This window comes from Schistocerca piceifrons, chromosome 5, assembly GCF_021461385.2.
Source record: "Schistocerca piceifrons isolate TAMUIC-IGC-003096 chromosome 5, iqSchPice1.1, whole genome shotgun sequence".
In the NCBI taxonomy this organism is placed as follows: domain Eukaryota; kingdom Metazoa; phylum Arthropoda; class Insecta; order Orthoptera; family Acrididae; genus Schistocerca; species Schistocerca piceifrons.
The window spans coordinates 262,303,774-262,316,210 of NC_060142.1; the positions used below are offsets into that span (position 1 = coordinate 262,303,774).

At 38.1% G+C, this 12,437-nt stretch overlaps 1 protein-coding gene across 2 annotated transcripts in view; it reads right to left on the minus strand.

Annotated features, from left to right (window-relative positions):
- Positions 1-7,962, minus strand: part of LOC124797902 (transmembrane 9 superfamily member 2) — a 141,593-nt gene extending 133,631 nt beyond the window's left edge. Inside the window, exons 1-2 of one of the 2 annotated variants that reach the window (XM_047261020.1) lie at positions 7,635-7,962; positions 5,782-5,849 (exon numbers count right to left, since the gene is read on the minus strand). In XM_047261020.1, the coding sequence (XP_047116976.1) occupies positions 5,782-5,849; positions 7,635-7,760 (194 nt within the window). In that variant the 5' untranslated portion in view covers positions 7,761-7,962. The remainder of the gene's footprint in view (positions 1-5,781; positions 5,850-7,634) is intronic. The other variant, XM_047261021.1, reaches the window with a different exon arrangement.
- Between the last annotated feature and the right edge of the window lie 4,475 nt (positions 7,963-12,437).

Sequence of the window (12,437 nt, forward strand, 5' to 3'; positions counted from 1 at the left end):
TTACTTTCCTGGACAAATTACATGATTCAAGTGCAGTCACGGTGTTGGAAATATCTGCGTGAAGTGCAGATGTTGGTAACAGCACCATCAAATAGCCAATTTTGAGCCATATGGTGATAGCCAATGAGGATGTTCTTCTTTATTTCTTTCACTTTGCAAACAAAGTTAGCTTAGTGTCTCATGTTGACACAGACATTGATGATAAATGAGAATATTATGAATAATTTTTTTCATTTTGTAAATAAAGTTAGACAATATTTTGTTTTTCTTGTATGAATTTATAATTTATATTTGGTGTAATTAGTACTGCACTATTGGGTTCTATACTAAAGAAAATTTTTGAGTTCGTTATACATCCCATGCCAACCAGCACGAATTCTGAAAACATCATCTAGAGGCAGGTGAAAATCCCTGACCCCACCAGGAATCGAACCTGGGACCCTGTGCTAGGGAAGCGAGAATGCGACCACGAGACCACAAGCTGCGAACCATTTGTGACTGAATTGAGAACCTTTTGGTAGGTAGGATGCAGCATGTTATCTTGGACGGAGATGATCATCGGATATAGGAGTAACTTCGTGTGCCCCCCACAGAAGTTTGTTGGGACCCTTGCTATTCAAGTTGTATATTAATGACCTTGTGGACAATATCAATAGTAACTTCAGTCTTTTTGTGACACAGTCACCTTTAATGAAGTACTGTTTGTAAAAAGTTGCATAAATATTTAGTCAGATCTCAATGAGAGTTCAAACTAATGCAGTGACTCACAACTTGCTTCAAATGTTCGGTGGTGTAAAACTGTGAACTTCACATAATGAAAAAATGTTATATCCTGTGACTATAATATGAGTCACAGTTGGAATCAGCCAACTCATATAAATAGCTGGGTGTAACACTTTCTAGGGATGTGAAATGGAATAATCACAGAGGCTCAGTTGTGAGTAGAGCATGTGGCAGACTTAGGTTTATTAGTACAATGTAGAGAAAGAGCAATCAGTCTACAAAGGAGATTGCCTACAAACCTTTCATATGATCCATTCTAGAATATTGGTCAAGTGTGTGGGACCTATACCAAACAGGACTAACATGGGGTATTGAATGTACACAAAGAAGTGCAGCACAAATGATCACAGGTTTGTTTTATCCATGCGAGTGTGTCACAGAGATGTTGAAGAAACAGAACTGGCCGACTCTTGAGGAGAGACGTAAACTATCCTCAGAAAATCTTCTAACAAAGTTTCAAGAACCAACTTTAAATGATGACTTGGAATATACTACAACTCCCTACCTACTGCTCACATAGGGACTGTGAGGACAAGGTTAGAATAACTGCAGCATACACAAAAGCAGTCAAACTATCATTCTTCTCGTGCTACACACGTGAATGGAACAGGAGGAGACCCTTATCACTGGTATGATGGGACCCTCTGCGATGCACTTCACATGGTTTGTGGAGTATAGAAGTGTGTGTATATTTTTTTCATGGTTTATTGCAGTTTTGTTTGAAGATGGGAGAATGTGGGTTAATTTGGTTATTATGGATTCTAAAGTTAGTTAGGTATTTACACATTTTTCAGTGTGTTCTTTATTCGTGGGAGTATTTTAGGAGTTTTCATGGTTGATTGTAACTTATACAGGGTCGATTTACTTTGCAAGGTGAAACAGCAGAGTGGTGTTTCAAATGGGTACTGCTAGAAACAGATATAATTTGCTCTTTTCTACAAATACATCATGAATTTGAAGTATGTGGTTAGGCAGGAACCTATTTGCACAGCTTAAATAGCAAACATATTAAGAGTCCTGTTCTAAAAAAAAAAAAAAAATCGCTCTTTTCTACTTACATGTCACAGTTTCCAAGTATGTGGTTAGGCAGGAACCTAATAACACAGCGACCATATTTGCATCAAAGTCCATTTATAGTGGCGGTCATTTATATAATGCAGAAAGCAATGCACAACTGTTTATGAAGCAAAACAAATGCAGAAGCACAAAGTCATTTGTTACCTCCATGTAACTGATGACCGACAATCTTCACTTCGAATGGTTCGTCGCGTCATTACCAAGATCCACAAGTCATGCAAAAACTGCCAACACTAAATGAACGTTCACAAAATCATATTTCCTTAGGATTCTCTTACTGAATCTCAGTCTGACATCTCATTTTCCTGCATTTGTTGTATATGGTCACCTTTTTTCGATGGCTCCAGACAATTACTGGAGAGTACTTTACAGTTGTTGATGTTTCCAGTAATTTTTCACCAACAGCATAATCAAACAGTAATAGATATCTTCCCTTTTTAAGTGCAATATGTTTCATTTATTTAAGTTTAGTTCAGCTGCTATTCCTTGCAGCAGCCAGTGATTTTTCCTCATTATGCTAAACCAGTCTTCCTTCGTTTAGGCCTTGCTGTGCACAACAGCATTACCGAAAAGCTTCAATGAGCTTCCATCTGTTTTTATTTCTCTGGTTGTTAACAGCAAAATAAGACTACTTGAAACTTATTTTCACATGTGTGGCCGGCTGATCACTGAAGTAAAAAATAAAAAACAGGAAAGTGCTAGCCAATTCACACTCTCCAATCTGCTGTAATATATTCAGGTAACGTCAGAAAATGTCAGAATAAAGGCACTATTTTTTATTTTTGTTAATGATTATCCAAGCTTCTGCTCATAATGTTTCTCACATCAGTGACTGCTGCCTCCTCCCACTCTCTGTGGAATCCAGAAATACCCAAATGGTTAATGACTGAAGTAGTAACATCCATACCACAAGTCAGCGTATGTGTGCCCTGTACAATGTTTCATCTTTGTGCCAAATAGATGCTGCTGAAGCATGCTATGAGGTTTGAATAACAAGAGAGCTGGTGGTGCTTGCCAGCCCTGGCTCAGCAATAATGGGATCACCACACCCATGTGATAGATGATCCAGAGTTCTCCCATTATCAAATGTTTTGTCTTAATAAAAGTCTACTTAATTGGGGCAGCATTCTTGTCACTTTGACAATTAGACTACAGCCCTTAAGACATACAATGAGCAACCACAGAACCCCCCTTCACTGAAGCAAATACAGAGCTTTATAACAATAAGAGATTGATAGAGACTATCAGACGCTGCTCTGTAATACTGTGTTAACTCAAACCTAGCCACTGCAGTTTGTGTACCAAAAGGTGCCTGCTATTTTAGCACTATCCAGGGAGACATGGAGTCTACAAAAGGCTACTTATGCAGCAAGTGTTACCATATTTCCACCAAGTACCCATACCAAATAGGACTAACAGGGGATTTGAATGTATACAGAGAAGGACAGCACGAGTTACCACAGCTTTGTTTGTTTTGCTGAAGTGTGTCACAGAAATACTGAAGACACTAAACTGGCAAAGTCTTGAAACAGACCTAAACTTTCCCATGAAAGTCTGTAAAAAATATTTCAAGAACCAGCTTTAAATGATGGTCCTAGGAATACACTACCACCCTTTATGTATCGCTCAGATATGGATCATGAGGATAAGATCAGAATAACTACTGCATACACAAGATACTTTCAAACAATCATTCCTCCCGTGCTCCATATGTGAATGGAATGGGAAGAAACCCTACTAATTGGTACAGCAGGATACATCCTCTGGCATGCACCTCACAGTGGTTTGCAGAGTATAGATGTAGAAATAAGTTAAGAGATTGAGCAGTGAATGCAGATTCCAATGATTTGTTATTACATTCAAAATAATTCTCTCTCTAAGTGAATGGCAGTTTAGAAAACATCTTATGAGTCTTTCCGAACAAACATCAATGTTATTAAAAAGTCTAGTGACATCGATTATAATCCAGACAATAATCAAACAATGAAAAATCCAGGATGGAATGTAACAATATTATGAGGGTTTTGATTACCTCTCATCTTGCTCTGAAATGAGAAATGTCCTGCCCACTATCCTTCCCACCCCTTCCACAGTGGTATTCCGCCTTCCACCGAACCTAACACTAACACCACCCATCCCACCAAAGGCACAGCTATTTGTGAAATCAGTAATGTGATCTACAAGCTAAGCTGCAACCAATGTGCTGCATTCTGTGTAGGAATAACAACCAAAGAGCTGTCTGCCCGCACAAATGGCCACAGACAAACTGCGGCCGAGAAAAAAGTGGACCACCCTGTTGCTGAACATGCTGTCAAACATGAAATCCTTAATTTCAATGACTGCTTCACAGCCTGTGCCATATGGATCCTCCCCACCAACACCAGCTTTTCTGAATTGCACAGGTGGGAACTGTCCCTGCAATACATCCTATGTTACCATAACCCTCCTGGCCTCAACCTTCATTAGTCACTGACATTCATTAGTTGCTGACCTCAACCTTCATTAGTCGCTGTCCTCACCCATTTAGCCCCTTCCCTGCTCCCATTCCACCACCACACCCAGTCTTTTTATCTTTTTCTCTCAATGTCTCCTTTTCCGCTACTCCCCCCCCCCCTCCCGCTAACCAGCAGCATTTCATTTCACTGTCCACCATCCTCACCATACTATCCGTCATCCTTCTTGCCCCAGCCTCCTCCTTACCCCCACCCAGTTGCCACGCCCATTATGCACTGGTGCTGCTGCTCGCAGGCCACTGGCCGAAAGCTTTAAGTGTGAAACACTTTTTGTTGTGCCTATCTGCAACTCAGCATCTCCGCTATATGGTGAGTAGCAACTTCTCATAATCTTGACAATAACAAAGATTTCAGATTTTTAAATTAGCTGCAAGGTATACTGGGTCACTGGAAGTGTCCGATTCCACCCGTCTTCTTGGACCCGTGACATAATGGTGGTGGTGTGTGCGATAATATGGCACAATGTTTTTGAATTGGTTTGTGTATGTAGATGACATGTTGCTGTATTTGATGGTGCCCTCTAGTTGTGGATGCTGACGTGTAAGTGTTTTTCGGCACTTTGCATGTGGGGGGAGGGGGGGCTCAGCGCAGCAAACCTACATGATTTTGTCGGAGGCCTTTGTTGGTAAGTTAGTTATGTTTTGAGTTTATTCTGTAGTTGTTCTGATGATCTATCTGTTTTATATTTATTGTATTTCGATTGTGTTTTAACTGATCTAGTGAAATGGAGGTTTTTGGGTTTTCGAGTTGTTGTTGTTGTTTCAGTGGTGTTTTGTGAGTTACGTAGATGCGTGAAATTCAAGGTTTTTTTTCCTCTTTTTTTGTGGTTTGCCGGTATGTATCAACAGTGGCATTTCAGATCTATCTCAAGGGAAATGACAAAGTCCACTTTTCGGAGTGGTTGGTGTTGGTATTAAGGGCTTCGTTTGAGCTATATAAGTCAATGGAAATGTCCCATGGACTTGAGCTATATAGGTCGAGTGAAGTGTAGTATGATTCCCATTTGTTTTGTGGCTGTAGCATTATGTCATAATACAGTTCTTTTTCTCTGTGGGCAGGGGGTTATGGTGCAGTGTTCTGTACTGTTATATATTTACCTTGTGCATCCCCCTAAACCCCCTATTTCCTGCAGTTGTCCCGTTAGCTTCATTTTACTGTTGTAGTGAGACATTCTTGTGTCTTTTTATTTTTGTTCACGTCTGTTGGCATGTTTATGTAGTGACAATATCGTTGCCATTCTGTATATGCTCGAAGTAGACGCTTCAACCATACCGATGACGTCATGGATCAAAGCAAACACAGGGAATTGGACACTTTCCAAATGCTGGTATGCTTAATTACACAATTAATAGAGTAAAAAAAAAACTAGACATCACTTGTGATTATCACATTCAATTCAACTACTTACTGTTGATATTCATAGGGTATCACTGACTCCTCGGTGTTCAGTCGATTCACGTACAGGGTAACAACTGACTGTAAAAGAAGAAAAAATACTGGTTGACTGTTATGTTCACGATACCACACTGCCAGATCATAGTATGTGCCCCAACAATTCATGGTGTTAAGGAGTAAATTTCAGAGTTTTCTTCACAGTTTTTGGAAATGAGAGCAGATCTAAAAGATGAGCAATCAATGTCCTTGCCATACCCGTCAATTTCCAGGAACCAATAAATACAAGAAACCGTAAAAAACATAAATCTCGATGGCTGACTGGGAACTTAACTTACACCTCTCGTTGTGCTGATCATCTACTTTGTCTCCCCCCCCCTCCAACATACATACATGAAACTAGCATTTGATGCTGATTTTTTAAACGTACTCCTAGAATATGTAGGCCTACATTGTTTCTTTGCTTCTATAATATCACAACTTCAAATAATACATGTCCAGCATCACATAAGCTATCTTAATAATAAGATAGAACACTAAAGTGCACAAAGTAACAGTTTATCTAATAAACTAATCCATAAAAAGAGAGACCTTCAAAAAGAATGAATTTTAGATTTTTCTTTTGAAAACCCCCACCAACTAAAATTTCAAATCTCTCATTAATCAGTCAATTTAGTTGATATACTACATGAAATAGCCTACAGTATTTTACATTTAACTATGTCCAGACAAATATATGATTTCAATTTGTGTTTGACATTACTTTCACTACCTATTAACTTCTTTACAGTACTGCGTAGGTGGCCACAGATTTTTATGTTGCATGCCACACTAAGATTGACTGGTGCACACAGCAATGTCCACTTCAATTCATCTAGACCTACACGCAGTAGGACTACTGTTTGATCGTTACAGCAGACAGAGGCCTAAGATGAAATAGTAATATCCCAATAAATAAGTAAATGACCTTCTACTGATTTATATATGAGGTGGCAGGTGCACAAGACAACAGATATAAACATTGCTAAAAATCAAGTGGGGAAAATCTTGTATATTTCGTTTGTTAAGTAACATATATGGGCACAGCATTTGCCAAAATACTAGTCTATGGCATGTCTATTTTCTAATACTGGTAGGCCCTATAAGTTTTCTGAATTTCCGAGCAGTTTTAGTTTTTATAACGAAACGATCGTTAAATACACAGTGAAATTAGACATCAGGCTAAATTAAATGCAAATTTGTTAACACAACGCTTACGGCACATTCATATTCGTTTACTTCACAAACTATCAATCAACCTGTTACTTTCCAATCCAAACCACACTTCAATGTGCACGGCAAATCAGTCAAGTTACCACAACCAAAATATCATGGGGGAATCCACTATTATACACCAGTCAAACTCAGTATCTGCAAATTCAAGTAATCACCTACTGATGGCAGGAAATTCTATTTTAAATCACACTGCCCATAACAGGGACGAACTGGTTCTTTCCTAAAACATTGCATGCCGCTGGCTGACGTTTACATACTAATGTGGCAACGTGTTCACTGACGACGATATGCAGAGTTTGATGGATAATTGTGCAATTAATCATTGTTTTCATTGTGGTAAGATCACACAAACATTTTACAATTGACAAGTGACTTTTATTTGAACACTTGTTTCCTCCGCACCGTTGTAAAACAGTGCAGCACACTGCAAATAACAGGGAATGTAATTGTAAAGCAAAATGCCCTGCATGCCACGTATCAAGGTCCTAGGCATGAAACTCTTCAGCCTTTCATATTATCTGCCTGAGTTAAAAACTCTCATATTTACAGCACTTTCATTATTTGGAAATAAATCAAGATTTTGACAGCAATTACCTCACAAGTCGTGGGGATGTCCTCACCCTGCTTACAGTAATTGACAGGGGCGAGGCCCGGCAAATAAAACTGTTCCGAAGGGTGAAAAAATGTCACTCCAACAACAAAAACAACAGTCCAGAACATGTTGACGTACAATGATGCTACCACATATAATTCTCATAGACTCTAAGGACAAACGCATACGACAAAAATTTACAAAAAAATAAATTTCAATAACTTCCCACACAAACTACAACTTTCTTTACACAACAACACATCTCTGACACGTAGGGCACCTGATAACAATTACTTTGAAACGTCTACATACAAATTCATAAGCAGGAAGACAGTCCCCCATGTACCCCAAAGATATTATTCAATACGTGACCCGAGAAGTAAACAACATCGAACAAAAGAATGGATTTTGCACGCACATTCGTTTCGTGCATGTGTAAATGTTATTTTAACAATACAAAAGCATTTATAAGAGTCGAAATAACATAGCAGCAAACTTCTCAATTTTTTGAAATGTAGAGAGTATGCCTGTATATCTCTCAAAGTGATGAATTCTGTTTTCTCTAAACCGATTGCTCTAAACTAATTCAATCAGTGTTGAGTTACGAAAAACTATATTGATATCTATCATTCGAATGTTATAGAGCTCGAAATATACAATAAGTTCCTTACGAATGGAGCAGCATACTATGTCAGTTAATAAAGAAGAGTAACGAAAGCTGATGCAAACATTCAAGTGTTAAACTACGTTACTATGTATAATCACCATGGAGAACTGGGTTGTTGTGATGATTACCTTCTAATGTCTGCGTGCAGGTAGGCAATAATGCGTATGATGTTTTTACATCTTTGCCGCCTCCAACTAACACACGATCTTTTATTCCTTCGCGTACTAATTTGTCTTGTTATCACTGATAATGGAATCTAGCACAGCAATCGGGACACTCAGTGCCTGTAATCTTTCGAAGTTAGAAAAGACTGAAAACACTTATATTTGGACCTAAAAAGGACTTAAGTGGATACTCCACTATGGTTAACGTGGATTATCTAGACGAGTATGTCGAATTTTGTCCGAAAATCTTGACACTTTGGCGACTGTCGATAATTTGGCACAGGTCATGCACGAGGAGGACTTCAATATGGATACTGAAGCTACAGTGACTTCCAGAAAAAACAGAGGTGGAAAAGACGCAGCCGGAAAATCACTTGGTATCAAATACTACTCACAGCCCAGGTAAGACATCCTCTACCACAATGAATACTATAGTAAGGATAAACTTTCACTATCTCACAGACGACATTGAGATGGACGTTGCTAAAGACAAGAGGACGACGAATAAAAGAACGAGGAAAAAACGACGACTGGAAAGTACAGCGAAGTCTCTAAAAAACCAAAGAATCTTGCATAATCGAAAACAAGTGTTAGATTGGAATAAAACAAAAAAAATAGCACACGTAGGAGATAGCATGACTGATAACGAACGATGAACATCTCAGAACAGATGTAAGAAGACAGGTACGGGATCAAATGTATTGAACGTAGAAAATCTCGAGAAAAATATTAGTAAACTCCATCTAATGGCTGTGGGCAGAAGAAATATAACAAAACAGATCAGCGACCATATGTACTGTACTCCGACGATCTCGAGAAAAATATTGGTACATTCCACCCAATGGCTGTGGGCAACCAAATTCATACAAAAGTACCGATTATGAAATCTGATACTGTGAATCTGTCAATCACCAACAAGAACCATGTAAAAATAAAGTTTCAAAAACTAGTTAATCCAGGAAAAAGTTTTAAAGATAATAATTGGAATGTGTACGTTCCCACAAAAGTGATGAACAAATAAGATGCAACCAGAGTCATTAAACTCTCAATATGTGAAGAGGAAATACTGGACATTATCATCATTGATCTAAGTTATAAAGGTTCGAAGGTTTTCATAACGAGTCATGCAAAATGGAACTGAAATGTACTGGAAACACCAAACTTGTGGATTAACATTTGATACCAGTGAGACAATGTTTTAAATGCCTTTGCTACACTCACATTAGCAACAAACGTAGAGGACAGTCTAGATGCGAAAGATTCAGTGGAGAACACACATAAAATGCGTGCTCATCTCCATCCACCGTATCTTTCTAATGCCAAGAAAATCACCTAGCCACAGACAAAAGATGCAATGACTACACCAGAAGGAAGCAAACACAAGAAGTAACTATCTATAACAACATATCTTACACCTAGGCAAGCAACATGTGAAATTCATATAGCTATACCACTGCAGCAAACAATTTAGTAGGACACTATCTTCAAAATAATACCCTGGTATGCGATGCTGGATAAATAACACTGAAGAATTTTCTCCACAAAAGAGAACAGATGGTGAACATGAGGAAAACAAAACAAACCAACAACTACTGCCAACAGCAATTCTTTTCACTCCATGACACCACATGAAAACAAACACTAGCAACTGGACTGTATATCAATCAATTCATGTACCTTATCAGTGAAAAATACCATCAATAATTTCAAATCCATACACACCTTCACCTCACAAAGAAAACATAGTGGACAGTATATTCAGCTTAATATTGACTATAGTGAAACAAATAAAATCAATCAGAGGTGAAAATATTCATCTGTAAGAAATCAGGAAAACATCAAACAGGTTATTAAACAAGATAATGCTTAAAATTTTACACTTGAATACACGATCATCAGTAACCAATAAAGACTGTCACAGCTTCCTACTTTAAGCATAGTGTTACCAGCATACAAAGTTATAAGAAAAAACAGAACGGATGGGAGATGAGGCATAGTGATTCCTTCTGAAGGAATCTTTCTTATACAATTTTACCACTGAAAGAAGAGCTGCAGGAAGTAGCTGTTAGAATTCATGCATATATGCATTGATTCTCTCTAATCTCTGATTACTGCCCACTAAGAACCAGAAATCAGGGCAGAACATGGAGAAAGATTTTTATCCATATGCAACTGCCATATCTATCGTGTAGTGCCTTTAATGCATATAATGTTTTGTGTAGGTGTAGATTAATAAACGACAAGGGGACACATATGGAACTGATAATTGAAGACTATAGGTATAGTACTAACTAACAACACGAGATGGTCGACAGAATTTAGTGTGGGCAGACGACAGGCAGCAGCAGACCTAAAATTAAGTTCACTAAAAAATTCTGCTTTAGTTCACTGGACAGTTCAGAGTGGTATACTGGGCTCAGATCATCTCTCAATTGAAATTAACCTAGTAATAACTCCAAAATTGGACAAGGAAGTAGAGATAACTGCAAACTGAAGAATAAAAGAAATGCATTGGGGAGAATACAAGATACAAAGTCAACCGCTAATTTTAGAACTAAGAATATACCGCAATGTAGAGTGTCAGTATAAAGAAAGCATTTATCGGTCTCACTAACAAAGCAACTGCCAAATTAATCACATTGAAGAAAATATCAAATAAACCAATGAAAAATCCAACCATTTTGTGGGATGTAGAATGTTCAACAGCAACACTAATAAGAAAAAACGCTTTGACAGAATATCATGCAAACCAATCACGCAAAAATTTTTTTACAGTATTAAGGAATAGACACCCAAATGAAGTGTATTTCAAAGAAAAAGAAGAAAGGCAGATAGATAGCGTTTTGTAAAAAATTACATAAAGATACTAATTCACCAACAGTGGTAACGTACACTGGCATAATATGCACTATTGGGCATCGGAAAATCCATGATGGCTGCGACAAGTGGAACATCTGCGACCTGGGCGGTTTACGTTACCGCTGTTGGTGAATGACGCTTCGTCGCTAAATAGAACGCGTGCAAAAAATCTGTCATCGTCCCGTAATTTCTCTTGTGCCCAGTGGCAGAACTGTACACGACGTTCAAAGTCGTCCCCATGCAATTCCTGGTGCATAGAAATATGGTAAGGGTGCAATCGATGTTCATGTAGCTTTCTCAGGACCGAAGTTTTTGAGATTGCCGATTCTCGCGCAATTTGTCTGCTACTGTGTGCAGATTAGCCGCGACAGCAGCTAAAACACCTACTTGGGCATCATCATTTGTTGTAGGTCGTGGATGACGTTTCACATGTGGCTGAACACTTCCTGTTCCCCTAAATAACGTAACTATCCGGCGAACCGTCCAGACACTTGGATGATGTCGTCCAGGATACTGAGCAGCATACATAGCATACGCCTCTTTGGAATTTTGATCACAATAGCCATACATCAACACAATGTCGACCTTTTCCGCAAATGGTAAACTGTTCATTTTAACACGGGTAATGTATCACTAAACAAATACCATCCACACTGGCGGACTGGCGGAATGTTACGTGATACCACGTACTTACACGTTTGTGACTATTACAGCGCCATCTATCACAAAGCGAAAAAAGTGGTCCAACTAAAACATTCATATTTCTTTACGTACAACACAAATATGTAATAAAAAATGGGGGTTCCTATTTTTAACCATTTCAGACCCGAATTTTTTCTGGAAGAAGGAAAATTTTTTAAAATACTGTAATGGACTTGGATGATTGTTTAATGATTTTAGAAGCAATATTTATAAAAAGATATGTTACCATTATCGAAAAAATTTTTGTACACATTTGTGTACACTGAGGCTTAATCAACACTGAAATCATAGCAAACAAAACAAATTTATTTAAACATTACACAGAAATTTGAAATCATTTACATACAAAATACATACAAAATTCTCCATAGTTTCAATTAAAACTGATATGAGTCAGGAATTATGTTAATTAT